Source organism: Pseudorasbora parva, chromosome 8 (assembly GCF_024679245.1).
Source record: "Pseudorasbora parva isolate DD20220531a chromosome 8, ASM2467924v1, whole genome shotgun sequence".
Lineage (NCBI taxonomy): Eukaryota > Metazoa > Chordata > Actinopteri > Cypriniformes > Gobionidae > Pseudorasbora > Pseudorasbora parva.
Window position 1 is genome coordinate 10,227,734 of NC_090179.1, and position 12,988 is coordinate 10,240,721.

Genomic DNA, 12,988 nt, shown 5'->3' on the forward strand with positions numbered 1-12,988 from the left:
AATTGAATCTCAAATCAAACATAATCTAGGTTTGACGTTTCATAAGGAGGACTAGCAGTCAGAAAACTTAGTCTCAGAAGAATATTACTAAGTTTAGCATGTCTGTATGCGGGCTTTCTCTATCCAACATAACTAGGTCTACAAGTTGCAAAAGTCAGCACGATGATATTCATGAGCTAATAAGTTATACTTTCTCCATCCCTCAGATGGCAGTAGCGACTCTTAGGCAGCGGGATTGAAGAAGAAGAGCTGAAAGGCGGTACTAATTTTGAGACGCATGGAAAAGAGGACTTGAAAGTTGAAAAAGAGTGATTAATAAAGTACTGGAAGCAGACTTATAACAGTGAAGCAAGCTTTGTGTATTATATTGAATAGATTAAATCTGTACGCCGGATTACTGCGTGATGTGATGGCGCTCCCATGAGCAGATATCAGCAGGATGCAAAGTAATATAGGCTATTAGACACTTGTCCCACTGTACATAGGCTACTTCAAAATACATCCGATGAGTTTCATCTGAAAGACAATGAGTCTGGCGCTGCACGAGCTGTTAGTCTGCTGCCGAGGACTTGAAAATGAGAAAGCCACAGAGAGGAAGGTGTGTGAAACATCTTTTCTTATGCATAAATCAATGACCTGATGACTGACATTCACCTCAACTTCAGCAAGGCTAAATCATTTTATTATCAGTCAGTAAAACATCAGCGAGAAATTTAAATCGAGAAATTCAATTTCTGAATATGAGTTGATGAGGGAATTTGAATGCCGCGAGGCAGATTTAAACGGACTATCGTTATAAAATATTAATATTAATAATAATACATTTATTTTGTAAGCATGATACATGTTATGAAGATACATATGAGGTAACGTTACTTTCACAAACCCTGGATGATGATCAATATTTGACAATACCTATGGAAATTTAGATTTTACTTTGTGTATATTTACTTTATATTTAGTAAATATACTATATAAATAAGTCACTTCATATCTCAGAATACTGTATTTTACCTCACATTTTATGTTAAATATTTAATTTTGTAGGTACTGATATTGTTTGTGCTCTATCATAATGACTTTTGATGTCTATGCTACATTATTGCTTGTTTTGGCAATGTTGAAATCAAATTAAAAATATATCCTGCTTATTAGTGACTAGACTAAATTATTCAAACCATTTTCTTGGAGACTATTTGCATTTCATTGTCATTTAGATTTGATGCAAAAATGTATGTAAGATTTTTGGATTCAAGTATTTTTTTTGTTGACTTGTGTACTTACATTATCCCAAATGTTTCTGAGAATGTTTAAATTCAGAAACATAAGCAATTTTTACCAGGATACAGACCGTGTCCATGCGTCGCCTATCAATGATATCATACCCACGTTACACTTGATTTCCGTTTTCATTTTGTAGAAACCGAACACCAAAGACGCTTTAATATATGATGTGTTTCATTAGCCATGTGAGCAAATGTTTGGAGACATTCATCGACAGAAAACGAATCATTGTTATACAGCGCAACACAGTTAGTCTCATTGTTTAAATCTGGTTTTCTTGATTTACTGCGAGTAACAGGTTTTACCATGCCTAATGTCTATCCAGCTCACTGCAGTGGGAAAAAGTATACCACTAGAATAGAAAGTATACCAGACCCAAATGTTTCTAATATGATTAAACAGCGCTGTGTTACCCCAAATACACGAGCGGAAGAAGAGGAATCACTGGTATAATAAAAGCTCTGCAAAATCAAGCCTTCATCAAGCTCCGCCTTTGTTTTTATTACGTATATCTAGTGGCGAAAAATTACATATTGTAGCTTTAAATAAATTGAGTTGAATAATGCCACAATTACCTTCCGTAGAGCTGTTTTATTTGAATCGAATTAGTTTCCTAATTAATGAACTTTGCAACATAAAACAGCACTGAGCTGAATAAAAAACTTCAGCTGAAATTGAATTCATTTAGTAATAGGTGAATTTTGCAAACCTCAGACTGAGGTTGCTTTGAAACAATCTGTATTTTATAAATGGATATAGAAATAAAACTTGACTGATGTTTTTGCTTTGCTTTTTCCAGAAAGAGTTGGATCGCTTTAGGAGACTTATCCGTTCGCCAGACACGGTGGAAGAACTCGATCGTACGTCAGGATGCAAAGGCTCCAAAGGCTCCAAGCAGCTCACCTGGGATGCTGTTTTCCGGTCTATTTCTAATCTTCTTTTTCCATTCTGTCCATTGCCATTCTATGACGCTAGCTGACAGTGCGCTCATACTGATTTTTCCTTACAGATTTTTACAAAAGTTTCTTCAGAAAGAGACAGAACTTCTACAGTCAGGAAAAGCTAACGTTTCCGCCACCACACAAGCAAACCGGCAGAAAAAGATGCAGGAAATTAGCAGCCTAATGAAGTTTTTCATCAGATGTGCCAACCAACGTAACGTCTGAGCTACTAATCTTACAGTTGCTGTTTGTGTGCTTTCTGTCCGTTGTTGAGATCTATGTGGTTGTTTATTACTGTACATTAGATACAGTGCCTTGCGAAAGTATTCGGCCCCCTTGACCTTTACGACCTTTTGCCACATTTCAGGCTTCAAACATAATGATATGAAACTGTAATTTTTTGTGAAGAATCAACAACAAGTGGGACACAATCATGAAGTGGAACGAAATTTATTGGATATTTCAAACTTTTTTAACAAATCAAAAACTGAAAAATTGGGCGTGCAAAATTATTCGGCCCCCTTAAGTTAATACTTTGTAGCGCCACCTTTTGCTGCGATTACAGTTGTAAGTCACTTGGGGTATGTCTTTATCAGTTTTGCACATCGAGAGACTGAAATTTTTGCCCATTCCTCCTTGCAGAACAGCTGGAGCTCAGTGAGGTTGGTCAATTTTGATTTCATCTGACCAGAGCACCATCTTCCACATGTTTGGTGTGTCTCCCAGGTGGCTTGTGGCAAACTTTAAACAACACTTTTTTCTTCTTGCCACTCTTCCATAAAGGCCAGATTTGTGCAGTATACGACTGATTGTTGTCCTATGGACAGAGTCTCCCATCTCAGCTGTAGATCTCTGCAGTTGATCATGGGCCTCATGGCTACAGCTCCCACCAGTCTTCTCCTTTGTTTGAGCTGAAAGTTTAGAGGGACTGCCAGGTCTTGGTAGATTTGCAGTGGTCTGATACTCCTTCCATTTCAATATTTTTGCTAGCTCAGTGCTCCTTGGGATGTTTAAATCTTGGGAAATCTTTTTGTCTCCAAAAGAAGTTTAAAGTTCAGCTTTAAACTTCTCTACAACAGTATCTCGGACCTGCCTGGTGTGTTCCTTGTTCTTCATGATGCTCTCTGCGCTTTAAACGGACCTCTGAGGCTATCACAGTGCAGGAGCATTTATACGGAGACTTGATTACACACAGGTGGATTGTATTTATCATCATTAGTCATTTAGGTCAACATTGGATCATTCAGAGATCCTCACTGAACTTCTGGAGAGAGTTTGCTGCACTGAAAGTAAAGGGGCTGAATAATTTTGCACGCCCAATTTTTGATTTGTTAAAAAAGTTTGAAATATCCAATAAATTTCCTTCCACTTCTTGATTGTGTCCCTCTTGTTGTTGATTCTTCACAAAAATTACAGTTTCATATCATTATGTTTGAAGCCTGAAATGTGGCAAAAGGTCGCAAAGTTCAAGGGGGCCGAATACATTTGCAAGGCACTGTACATGTAATAAATCCATTACGGGAAATCACACTTCTGTTTTGCAGGCGGTCCAAAGTTAAAATGTGCTGAGCTGCTGTCTCATGTGGTGGAGGTCTTACAGAGTCCGTTCAGCTGTGCGGCCTACGGCGAGGACTACAGTAGCATTCTGCTTAAAAACATCCTGTCTGTCCGTAAATACTGGTGTGAGATGAGCCAGCAGCAGTGGCACAGTGAGTGCAAGACCAGTGTACCATCTCCATTTGTGTGTGTTTTTTTTCTTCCCTTTAACATTTTTCCTGAGTTTCTTGTTTTGAACTTTGAAACATTAAAGGCTACATACACAGTTTCTTTGTCTGGCTATCACCAGACCAAGCTCAATTTAATTAATTGAACATCGATCTGGGAAGTATGCTCTGTATTTTCTACTGCACAAGAGGTGTGATCAACGGGCAACGAACGACCCATCGCTTCTCTATCTATCATCGTGTTAAACCCGCCAATAGGTGGATAAGCCAGTCTGTGATTGGTTCCTGCAAAAATGTAACAGAAGCAGTAGAAATGAATACAGGTTTCCAGACTGAGTTGCAGGTTAAAATCAAATCGCCAGCAGATCAGGTTGGGTTTACCCAGTCTGACAGTTTCTGCTAATCCTATGTTAATCTATAACGTGGGATATATAACATATCTACCTATAGAGTTGTATTGCATCTCCGAAAAGTCTTTAGTTTTATCATATTTATAAAAGACAGATACGCTGTACAGATTCTTTCCGAAGACAGTTGAACTCGTGGAGGTGGGCAGAGCTATCTTAACCAAGGTTATTATAGTTTTGCTTTTTGAAATTAGTTTTTATTTTAGTATCGTTTTCAATTTTGCTACAAATTTCAGTTTAGTTTTAGTTAGTTTTACAAATGGTTTTGCTAGTTTTAGTTTAGTTTTTATTTTGCAAATACATTTCTATTTAGTTTTTATTTATTTAGTTTCAGTTTTAGTAATTATAGTTTAGCACAGTGGTTCCCAACCACATTCCTGGAGCCCCCCTAACACTACACATTTTGCATATCTCCTTTGACTGACACACCCATTTCAGGTCTTTGAGTCACTACTAATGAGCTGATGACCTGAATCAGGTGTGTTTGATTGAGGAGACATGCAAAATGTGCAGTGTTAGGGGGGCTTCAGGAATGTGGTTGGGAACCAATGGTTTAGCAGAGTTACCATAATGAAGTGTAGAGACCAAATCAAGGTTTTTAATTTCAGCAAAGTTTAATGTTTGCACAGATTAGAGTTTAATCTTACTTCCTTAAGTGAAATAACTTGATAAACAAGCATTATTGTTTAAACCCAGGAAGGTCTTACAAAACATGCATAAAGTTGGGTCTTCACCTTTGAGCAAAAAAGCTTGAGTCAAACTATGACCTATACAAACAACGATCTGGAGATTAAAAATGAAATAAATTATATTTTGATATTTAAAAAATTATGTTTGATATTTTTGACATAGGCTAATACTCAGAGGATCTATCTTAAAGAACAACATAAATGCAACATAAATATAAAAGTAAAAATTATAAATTCCAGACAAACTCATTCCTAACAAAGATGAAATATTATTAAACAATTAAAACTTATTTAAATTTCTTCAGAAGTACAATGTAGGCTAGCAGTGTAAGACCACAGCTAAAGTCATCTGAATACAGCCAAACACACACTGTTGTGCTGTGTGTGTGTGTTGTGCTATAATTGTAAAGGGGACCAATGTCCTCATTTATCTAGTAAAATATTATGATAACTTTATTATTATTTATAAGCCTTTTAACTAGTGAGGACCAGTCAAATGTCCTCACTAGTTAAAAAGGCTTATAAATCGGACAAAAAAAAAAACTGTTTTTCTATCTGTTTTTATTTAAATCTATTGTTTTGCACGTTCTTGGGATGGGTAGGTTTAGGGATTGGGTTAGGGGATATAAAATATCATTAACCTGATATAAAATCAATGGAAGTCCATGCAATGTCCTCACTTATATAGTGAAACGTGTGTGTGTGTGTGTGTGTGTGTGTGTGTGTGTTCTGGTATTCCCTACTTTGTGGGGAAATGTCTCCATACAGATAATAATATTATTAGTAGTAAATGATTATGATAACACCTTTGAGCCTGTCAATATTATGCAAACATGAAATCTCAAACGCACAGTAGGCTAGTACTTGCTACTAGTTGCTGACTTTTGCGCCTGCGTCTCTCGTCGCGTAAGAAACGGCATTCTAAAACAGTGAGCTTAAGTTAAAAGAAGTTCTACGTGCATCTCATTACCTTGTGTTATTTTCCCTTTCACTGCCACGGACGCATTGATTCTTTGTGAACTGCCGTTTAGGACCAGCGATGTGTTGACTGTCTGCACGCGTCCGTCACAGGACAGCGGTAAATCTCCTCCTCAGATCACTTCACGCGCAGTTGCGCAATATACAGACACTCGCTCAACCGCCACAGTCAGATTTTCCACCACATTAAAGAGAGCTTATTAATAACGAAAACGAATATTTATTTTTGCTAATTATTATTTTATTTCAGTTAGTTTTTTAGTAAGAGTAGTTAGTTTCGTTTAGTTTTAGTTTTTTATTTATTCAAATTTTATTTCAGTTTACGAAAATGTTTTTTGACCAATAGTTTTAGTCTTAGTTTCAGTTTTCGTTTACGAAAATAACCTTGATCTTAACCCGAACGAAGCTTGTTTTTGGGCGCGGTCTTGCTCTCGCTCTAGTTGATGTGGGTGCACTCATCTGGGAGAAATGCCCATACAAGCAGTTCCGCCCTTTATGACTTCATACAGGCCCATACTCGAATATAACTTGTTAGAATCCTGAAGGAGTGTATTTGGCACAGAAATACTCCATCATACGTCCAACAATTTCTTTTTGTGTGGCCATGTTTTAGCATGATAATCCAAGTCTTTAATAGTGTAAATAAGTCAGAATGCATGACATAGCCCAGTGTTTATTGTGGAATAATGATATGCATTATCCATACTTTTTAGTTTTTTTTTGCTAATAATGTTCCATTTCACTTTGTTAAAAATTGTAATGAGCACTGCTTTTGTTGTTTTTTTTGTTGTGCAGGTCTGTTGGATCTGTACTGTGGGCTGTTCAACAGGGGATCCAAGTCAATCAACAGAGTCCAAGTGAGTCGCATCATCTACACTGTGGTTTGGGGCTGTTGTGTCCAAACGGAGGGATTATCCCACACTCTATTCCACTTCTTCCTGAAGGCTCTGAGCAACACCAGGTATTGTTTAATCCATGCCAAATGTTTTTTTTTTCCTAATAAAAAAAAAAAATCATATCTGTTTAACTTGTGTTGTGATGCTTTTCCTCAGGGCAGAAAGACAGCTGATGGTTCTGGAGAACCTGGTATCTGCAGTGAACGTGTTTCTGCGCTCAGTGCTTCTGTCCTGCAGGAAGAGGGTGTGTGTTCTGGGGGAGGAGGTTCTGTCCGCTATGCTGTATGTTTATACTCAGATGAGACCCAGCTCCGTGCTGAAAGAGGAGCTTGTGAAGTTTTTCCACCTCCAACTTTGCGTTCATCATCCCAAAGGGGCAAAAACTTTAGAGACAGGTAAATATAAAACAATTGTTTAAAATGCATTATATTTGAGGATTTTTGCTCTTGCATTTGTAATCAAACACACACTTTTTTTACATAGTGTAAAACATTTTCTAAACACTATATGATAAACAGGTATTTAAATAATGATCACAACAATCATATATTTATGTACAACGATTTTTTAAGTAATTAAAAGGGTTATGAAATGGACAATCAAAATGTTCTTGATATTTAAGATGTTTCTCTATAATAAAAACATACTGCAACTTTAGAACTCAAAACGAATTCCACAGTTAAAAATATTACTTATCCTTTTCCATCCTTCTGAAAGGCCAGATATAAAATTGGGTTTGACACTCCCCTTAAAGGGTTAGTTCACCCAAAAATGAAAATTAACCCATGATTTACTCACTCTCAAGCCAACCTAGGTGTATATGACATTCAAGCTCTTGGAGTATATCAGAAATGTTGGGAATGATGAAATTGAGTGTGCAGAGGATGGAAAATGGAAAAACTTTGAAAACTAATCTTGAGAAACATAATATAAAAATCTTAAGTGGCTTTTCATGACCCCTTTAATACTTTCGTTCAGCATTAAATTCTAAAGCACAGCGTTCATGGTTCGATTCGTCAAGACTGTTTTCCAATATGGCGCCTGTCCGTGAACGCTTATTGTACTGTGTTTATAAAGTATCTTCTTATTAAACTGTTTGTACACTTACAAAGTTCTCAATGCTTCGGTTTGCATGTAGGGACCCTCATTATGCTACCGTGTTAGTGTGAGGCTATTTTAAGCCTTTAAGCCTTGCTAGTGGTATTGAATCGAGATCTGGGGATTTTGGAGGCCAAGTCAACACCTCAAACTTGTTGTTGTGCTCCTTAAACCGTTTTTGCTTTGTGGCAGGACGCATTATCCTACTGACAGAGGCATAGCCTAGCCTTCTGACCTGTATTCCCCTAACTCTTGCCGGGCCAATCACATCGTGTATAGAGTCGTTGGGCGGGGCCATAATGACGACGGCTGAGTTGTGTTTGCGTGCTTCTAGTAAACACAGAAACTGGCGAACGGCGGTCTTTCGAATCAGCTTTGACTGCGACTCTGGAAGACTTGGAGTTGAGCTTGGGTCTGGCTTGTCAGGCTAGGCACAGCCATCAGGGAATACTGTTTCCATGAAAGGGTGTACATGGTCTACAAAAATGCTTAGGTAGGTGGTACGTGTCAAAGTAGCATCCACATGGATGGCAGGACCCAAGGTTTCCCAGCAGAGCATTGCCCAAAGCATCACTGCCTCTGCTGGCTTGCCTTCTTCCCATAGTGCATCCTGGTGCCATGTGTCCCCAGGTAAGCAACGCACATGCCCCCGCCCATGCACATGATGGAAAAGTAAATGTAATTCATCAGACTAGGTCACCTTCTTCCATTGCTCCGCGGTCCAGTTCTGATGCTCACATGCCACTGTTTGTGCTTTTGGTGGTGGACAGGGGTCAGCAAGGGCACCCTGACTGGTCTGAGGCTATGCAGCCCCACACACAACAAACTGAGATGAACCAGCATTAACTTCTTGAGAAATTTGAGCTCCAGTAGCTTGTCTGTTTGATCGGACCACACGGGCCAGCCTTCGATCCCCACGTGCATCATTGAGCCTTGGCCGCACATGACCCTGTCGCCGGTTCTCCACTGTTCCTTCCTTGGAGCACTTTTGACAGACACTGACCACTGCAGACCGGGAACACCCCACAAGAGCTGCAGTTTTGGAGATGCTCTGACCCAGTCGTCTAGCCATCACAATTTGGCTCTTGTCAAACTCACCCAAATCCTTACGCTTGCCCTTTTTTCCTGCTTCTAACACATCAACTTTGAGTAAAAAATGTTGACTTGCTGCCTAATATATCCCACCCATTAACCGGTGCTGTGATGAAGAGATAATCAGTGTTATTCACTTCACCTGTCAGTGGTCAATGTTAATGTTATGCCTGATCAGTGTATATTTATATATCAGTGTAAAAGTCTTTACAATGACACCTTGCTTGTACAGGTGCCTATGCAGGAGACTGGGTCAGATGGCAGGGTGAGCTCTGCACCCTCTATGATGCCCTCGTCAGTGAGATCAGTCAGATCGGCAGCAGAGGGAAATATGCCACTGGCTCTCGTCCTATTGCTGTGAAAGAAAATCTCATTGAACTGACAGCTGACGTCTGCCACCAGGTGAATAATGGATGTTTTAATTCTGTTACTGCTCAATTATCATTATTCCCCTTGTTGATATTAATCAGGTGCTTTAAAGTACTAGGCAAATACTATGAAATAAGAATGTGTGGGTTCATAGTATTACCATCATCACTGTACCATGATACGTACCAATGTTTGTTTTTCTTGAATAACAAAGAACATTGTTGATTTCTAATTGCTTACAGTATTCACGAATGTGCCGTGTTTCTCTAGTTGTTCAGTCAAAGCACTCATGTTCAGGAAGTGACGTCATCAGTCTGTCGGGATACACAGCGGGACAGTCCGCAGAGCTGCAAACGCAGACGAATCGAGCAACCGCTGACAAATTGGGAAGTGATACGGTCTAAACTTCAGCCCCACCACAGCGACTTCGACATTATACCCTGGTACAGTTTTATTTAAGAATTAAAGCACAAATAATCCTTAATTAAAAAACATTTTTTTTAAAATCCTTTCAGCATTGATTGAAGGGAGGTCGTTTTGCCAGTATTACCATTTGTTATTGACTGTATCCAGTTTAAATCATATAAAAATGTGGTAACACTTTAGTATGGGGAACTACACATACTCACTATTAACTATGACTTTTGCCTCAATAAACTCCTAATTTACTGCTTATTAATAGTTAGTAAGGTAGTTTTTGTAGCATTTAAGTTTATTGGGTAGGATTAAGGGATGTAGAATAAGGTCATGCAGAATTAGGCATTAATATGTGCTTTATAAGTACTAATAAACAGACAATATCCTAGTAATAGGCATGCTAATAAGCAACTAGTTAATAGTTAATAACTGAACCTTAAAATAAAGTTACCAAGAATGTAATAATTTTGACGTACCGGTAAACTGTTAAATATACATTAAATTATTGAATAACCAGCTTTGTCCACTAAACTCAACTAAAACCAACTTGTAACCTTGTTTTTTAATTATTATTTGCAAATATAACTTTTATTTGTTAATACATTTTATTAAAGTTGTTTGCTACATCAGTATTTTAAGCCTTATTCAGGTATCCCAATTTTTAATTAACCTGAATAGAAATGAACTGAAAATAAAATGGTTGATAAAAAAACAAAAACATTTTATATATGTTTTCTCAAAGTTTCAAGCTTTTATTTGTACACTTTCGTGGAAAGTGTTGAAGTACTGTATTTTACAGGGTTGTCTCTGTACCAACATTTCAGTAGTCGGTACAAGAGCTGCACGATTAATCGGTAAAAGATTGTGATCTCAAGTCAGTCATGGACATCATTTTATTCCTAAATGACTACGATTCGCCTCTATTCACATCTATTAAACCTTTGACAAGTATAATCACGGCAAACATTCAGATCTGTTTGTGCTGATGCTGATCCAGAGAGAGCAGTTGTCATCTTTAGATAAGTCTTTTCAGCCACACTGTATAATTATTTATTTTACAATAATTCAGGTGATCTCAGAAGTACTGGGATAAAAGTTCATTGTTGGGATAGAAACACTGCTCTCAAAGGTAGCAATTAAAATAGACCATCACCTTTTGAAAGTAACTTGATGCGTTACATTGTTTCTCCAGTGAGTGGCCAAAAAAAGGTATTTGTTATTGAATCATTCATTAAAAAACATTGATTCATCCAGTAATGAAACAAATGAAGTCTTTGAGTGAATCATTCATTCAAACTGATTAAAAATATATTAAATATTCTCTAAATAGAGTGCAGCAATTATCATTTTGTCGACCCGTTTATTCCATGTTATTTTGTTTACTTGTCTATTAAAAATCGTGGGATTATAGAGATCATTATTTTAAACAATTCTCCATTTTTCCAGAATCTCTAGTCGGTAACAATACCAATACAATTTTGCTGTTCTCGGTACCAGAGCACAAAACTGTTCAATGGAGTACTTTAAAAATGTTGTCCCATTTTGTCTTGTCTGTTGGTTATCAATCATCACAGTTTGTACAATAAACCTCTTATTTACATCATGTTTACACTGCTGATTAAAATAAAAGGATTCACAAGCATGCGGAGCATTGAAGAAAACAAAACCTTGTACGTTTTCAGCGGATTCTGACTAACTTACTGATTAGCACCTCTGATTAGCACCTCTTTAAAAACGCTGTAAATAGAAAACTTTGCGCTCAAATAAACAAGAGTGAGTGTTTGAAAGCGGCGTCTATCAGAGGGTACCGAATATACATGGTACTCTGTACTACTGGTATGGCAGAAAGGCTGGTACTGCCAATTTATTTTAGTACCGACTGGTAACTGGAAGTACCGGTACGTTTGACAACCCTTGGGCCAGGATTTACTGAAAGGTTGTGTGAGTGCAAACCCTCTTATGGCTTTAAAAATTTTTTATTTAGACTTACTAGAGACTTACGCAGGGAAAAATTTGTGCTGAAAAGGCGTGGACGGAGTTATTTTTGCATATGCATTTTTTGGAGTTTCTCTTTCAGACTCAAAATTTATGAGAGTTGAGTATAGGGTTAAGTTCACCCAAAAATGAAATTTCTTTGATTAATGACTCACCCCAATGTCGTTCCACACCCGTAAGACCTCCGTTCATCTTCAGAAACAGTTTAAGATATTTTAGATTTTGTCTGAGGGCTTTTTTGTCCTTTGAATGTAATTGGATGCCCACTTGCTGTCCACATCCAGAAAAGTAATGAAAACATCATCAAAGTAGTCCATATGTGACATCAGTTAGTTAGTTAGACTCTTTTGAAGCATCGACAATACATTTTGGTCCAAAAATAACAAAAACTATGACTTTATTCAGCATTGTCTTCTATTCCGTGTTCCTCAAATAAAGATTCAAACAGTCATGAATCGGTGAATTGATTCATGATTTGGATCCCGTGTCAAACTGGCAAACTGCTGAAATCACGTGACATTGGCAATCCGAATCATGAATCAATCCACCGATTCATGACTCTTTGAATCTTTATTTGAGGAACACGGAAGAGAAGACAATGCTGATGACAGTGACAGTGACAGCCAGACAGTGATGCAACTCCATCACTGTCTGGTTTGGTTCAGCTACCAAATCAGACATCAGGAGACTGCAACGTACCATCCGGACTGCAGAGAGGATTATTGGTGCCCACCTGCCAACCCTCCAGGACCTGTACTCTTCCAGAGTGAGGAAGAGAGCGGGTAAAAATCATCACAGACTCCACTCACCCAGGACACCTCCTGTTTGAACTGTTACCGTCAGGACGGCGACTCCGATCACTGGCCACTAGAACATCTAGGCATAGGAACAGTTTCTTCCCACAGGCCATTTCCCTCTTGAACAGTTACCCCCCCCCCCCCCCCCAATGCCCCCCCCCCACATACACACACACACAGGCAAATGCCTGTAAGTGCAATTACTCCCACTTTTTAGTACAATATTTCCTAAACTCAGGTGATTACTTATGTTATTTATTATTTATATTTATTCTGAAATCACCAGACATTGGCGATCTGA

General features: G+C 38.1%; 1 protein-coding gene across 1 annotated transcript in view; it reads left to right on the forward strand.

Annotated features, from left to right (window-relative positions):
* The first annotated feature begins 244 nt into the window (after positions 1–244).
* The window catches only part of atm (ATM serine/threonine kinase), a 196,984-nt gene continuing 184,240 nt past the window's right edge, over positions 245–12,988 (forward strand). The window contains exons 1-8 of the mRNA XM_067450073.1: positions 245–598; positions 2,084–2,205; positions 2,294–2,439; positions 3,770–3,934; positions 6,819–6,984; positions 7,076–7,314; positions 9,342–9,511; positions 9,749–9,921. Coding sequence (XP_067306174.1) covers positions 527–598; positions 2,084–2,205; positions 2,294–2,439; positions 3,770–3,934; positions 6,819–6,984; positions 7,076–7,314; positions 9,342–9,511; positions 9,749–9,921 — 1,253 coding nt within the window. The 5' untranslated portion in view covers positions 245–526. The remainder of the gene's footprint in view (positions 599–2,083; positions 2,206–2,293; positions 2,440–3,769; positions 3,935–6,818; positions 6,985–7,075; positions 7,315–9,341; positions 9,512–9,748; positions 9,922–12,988) is intronic.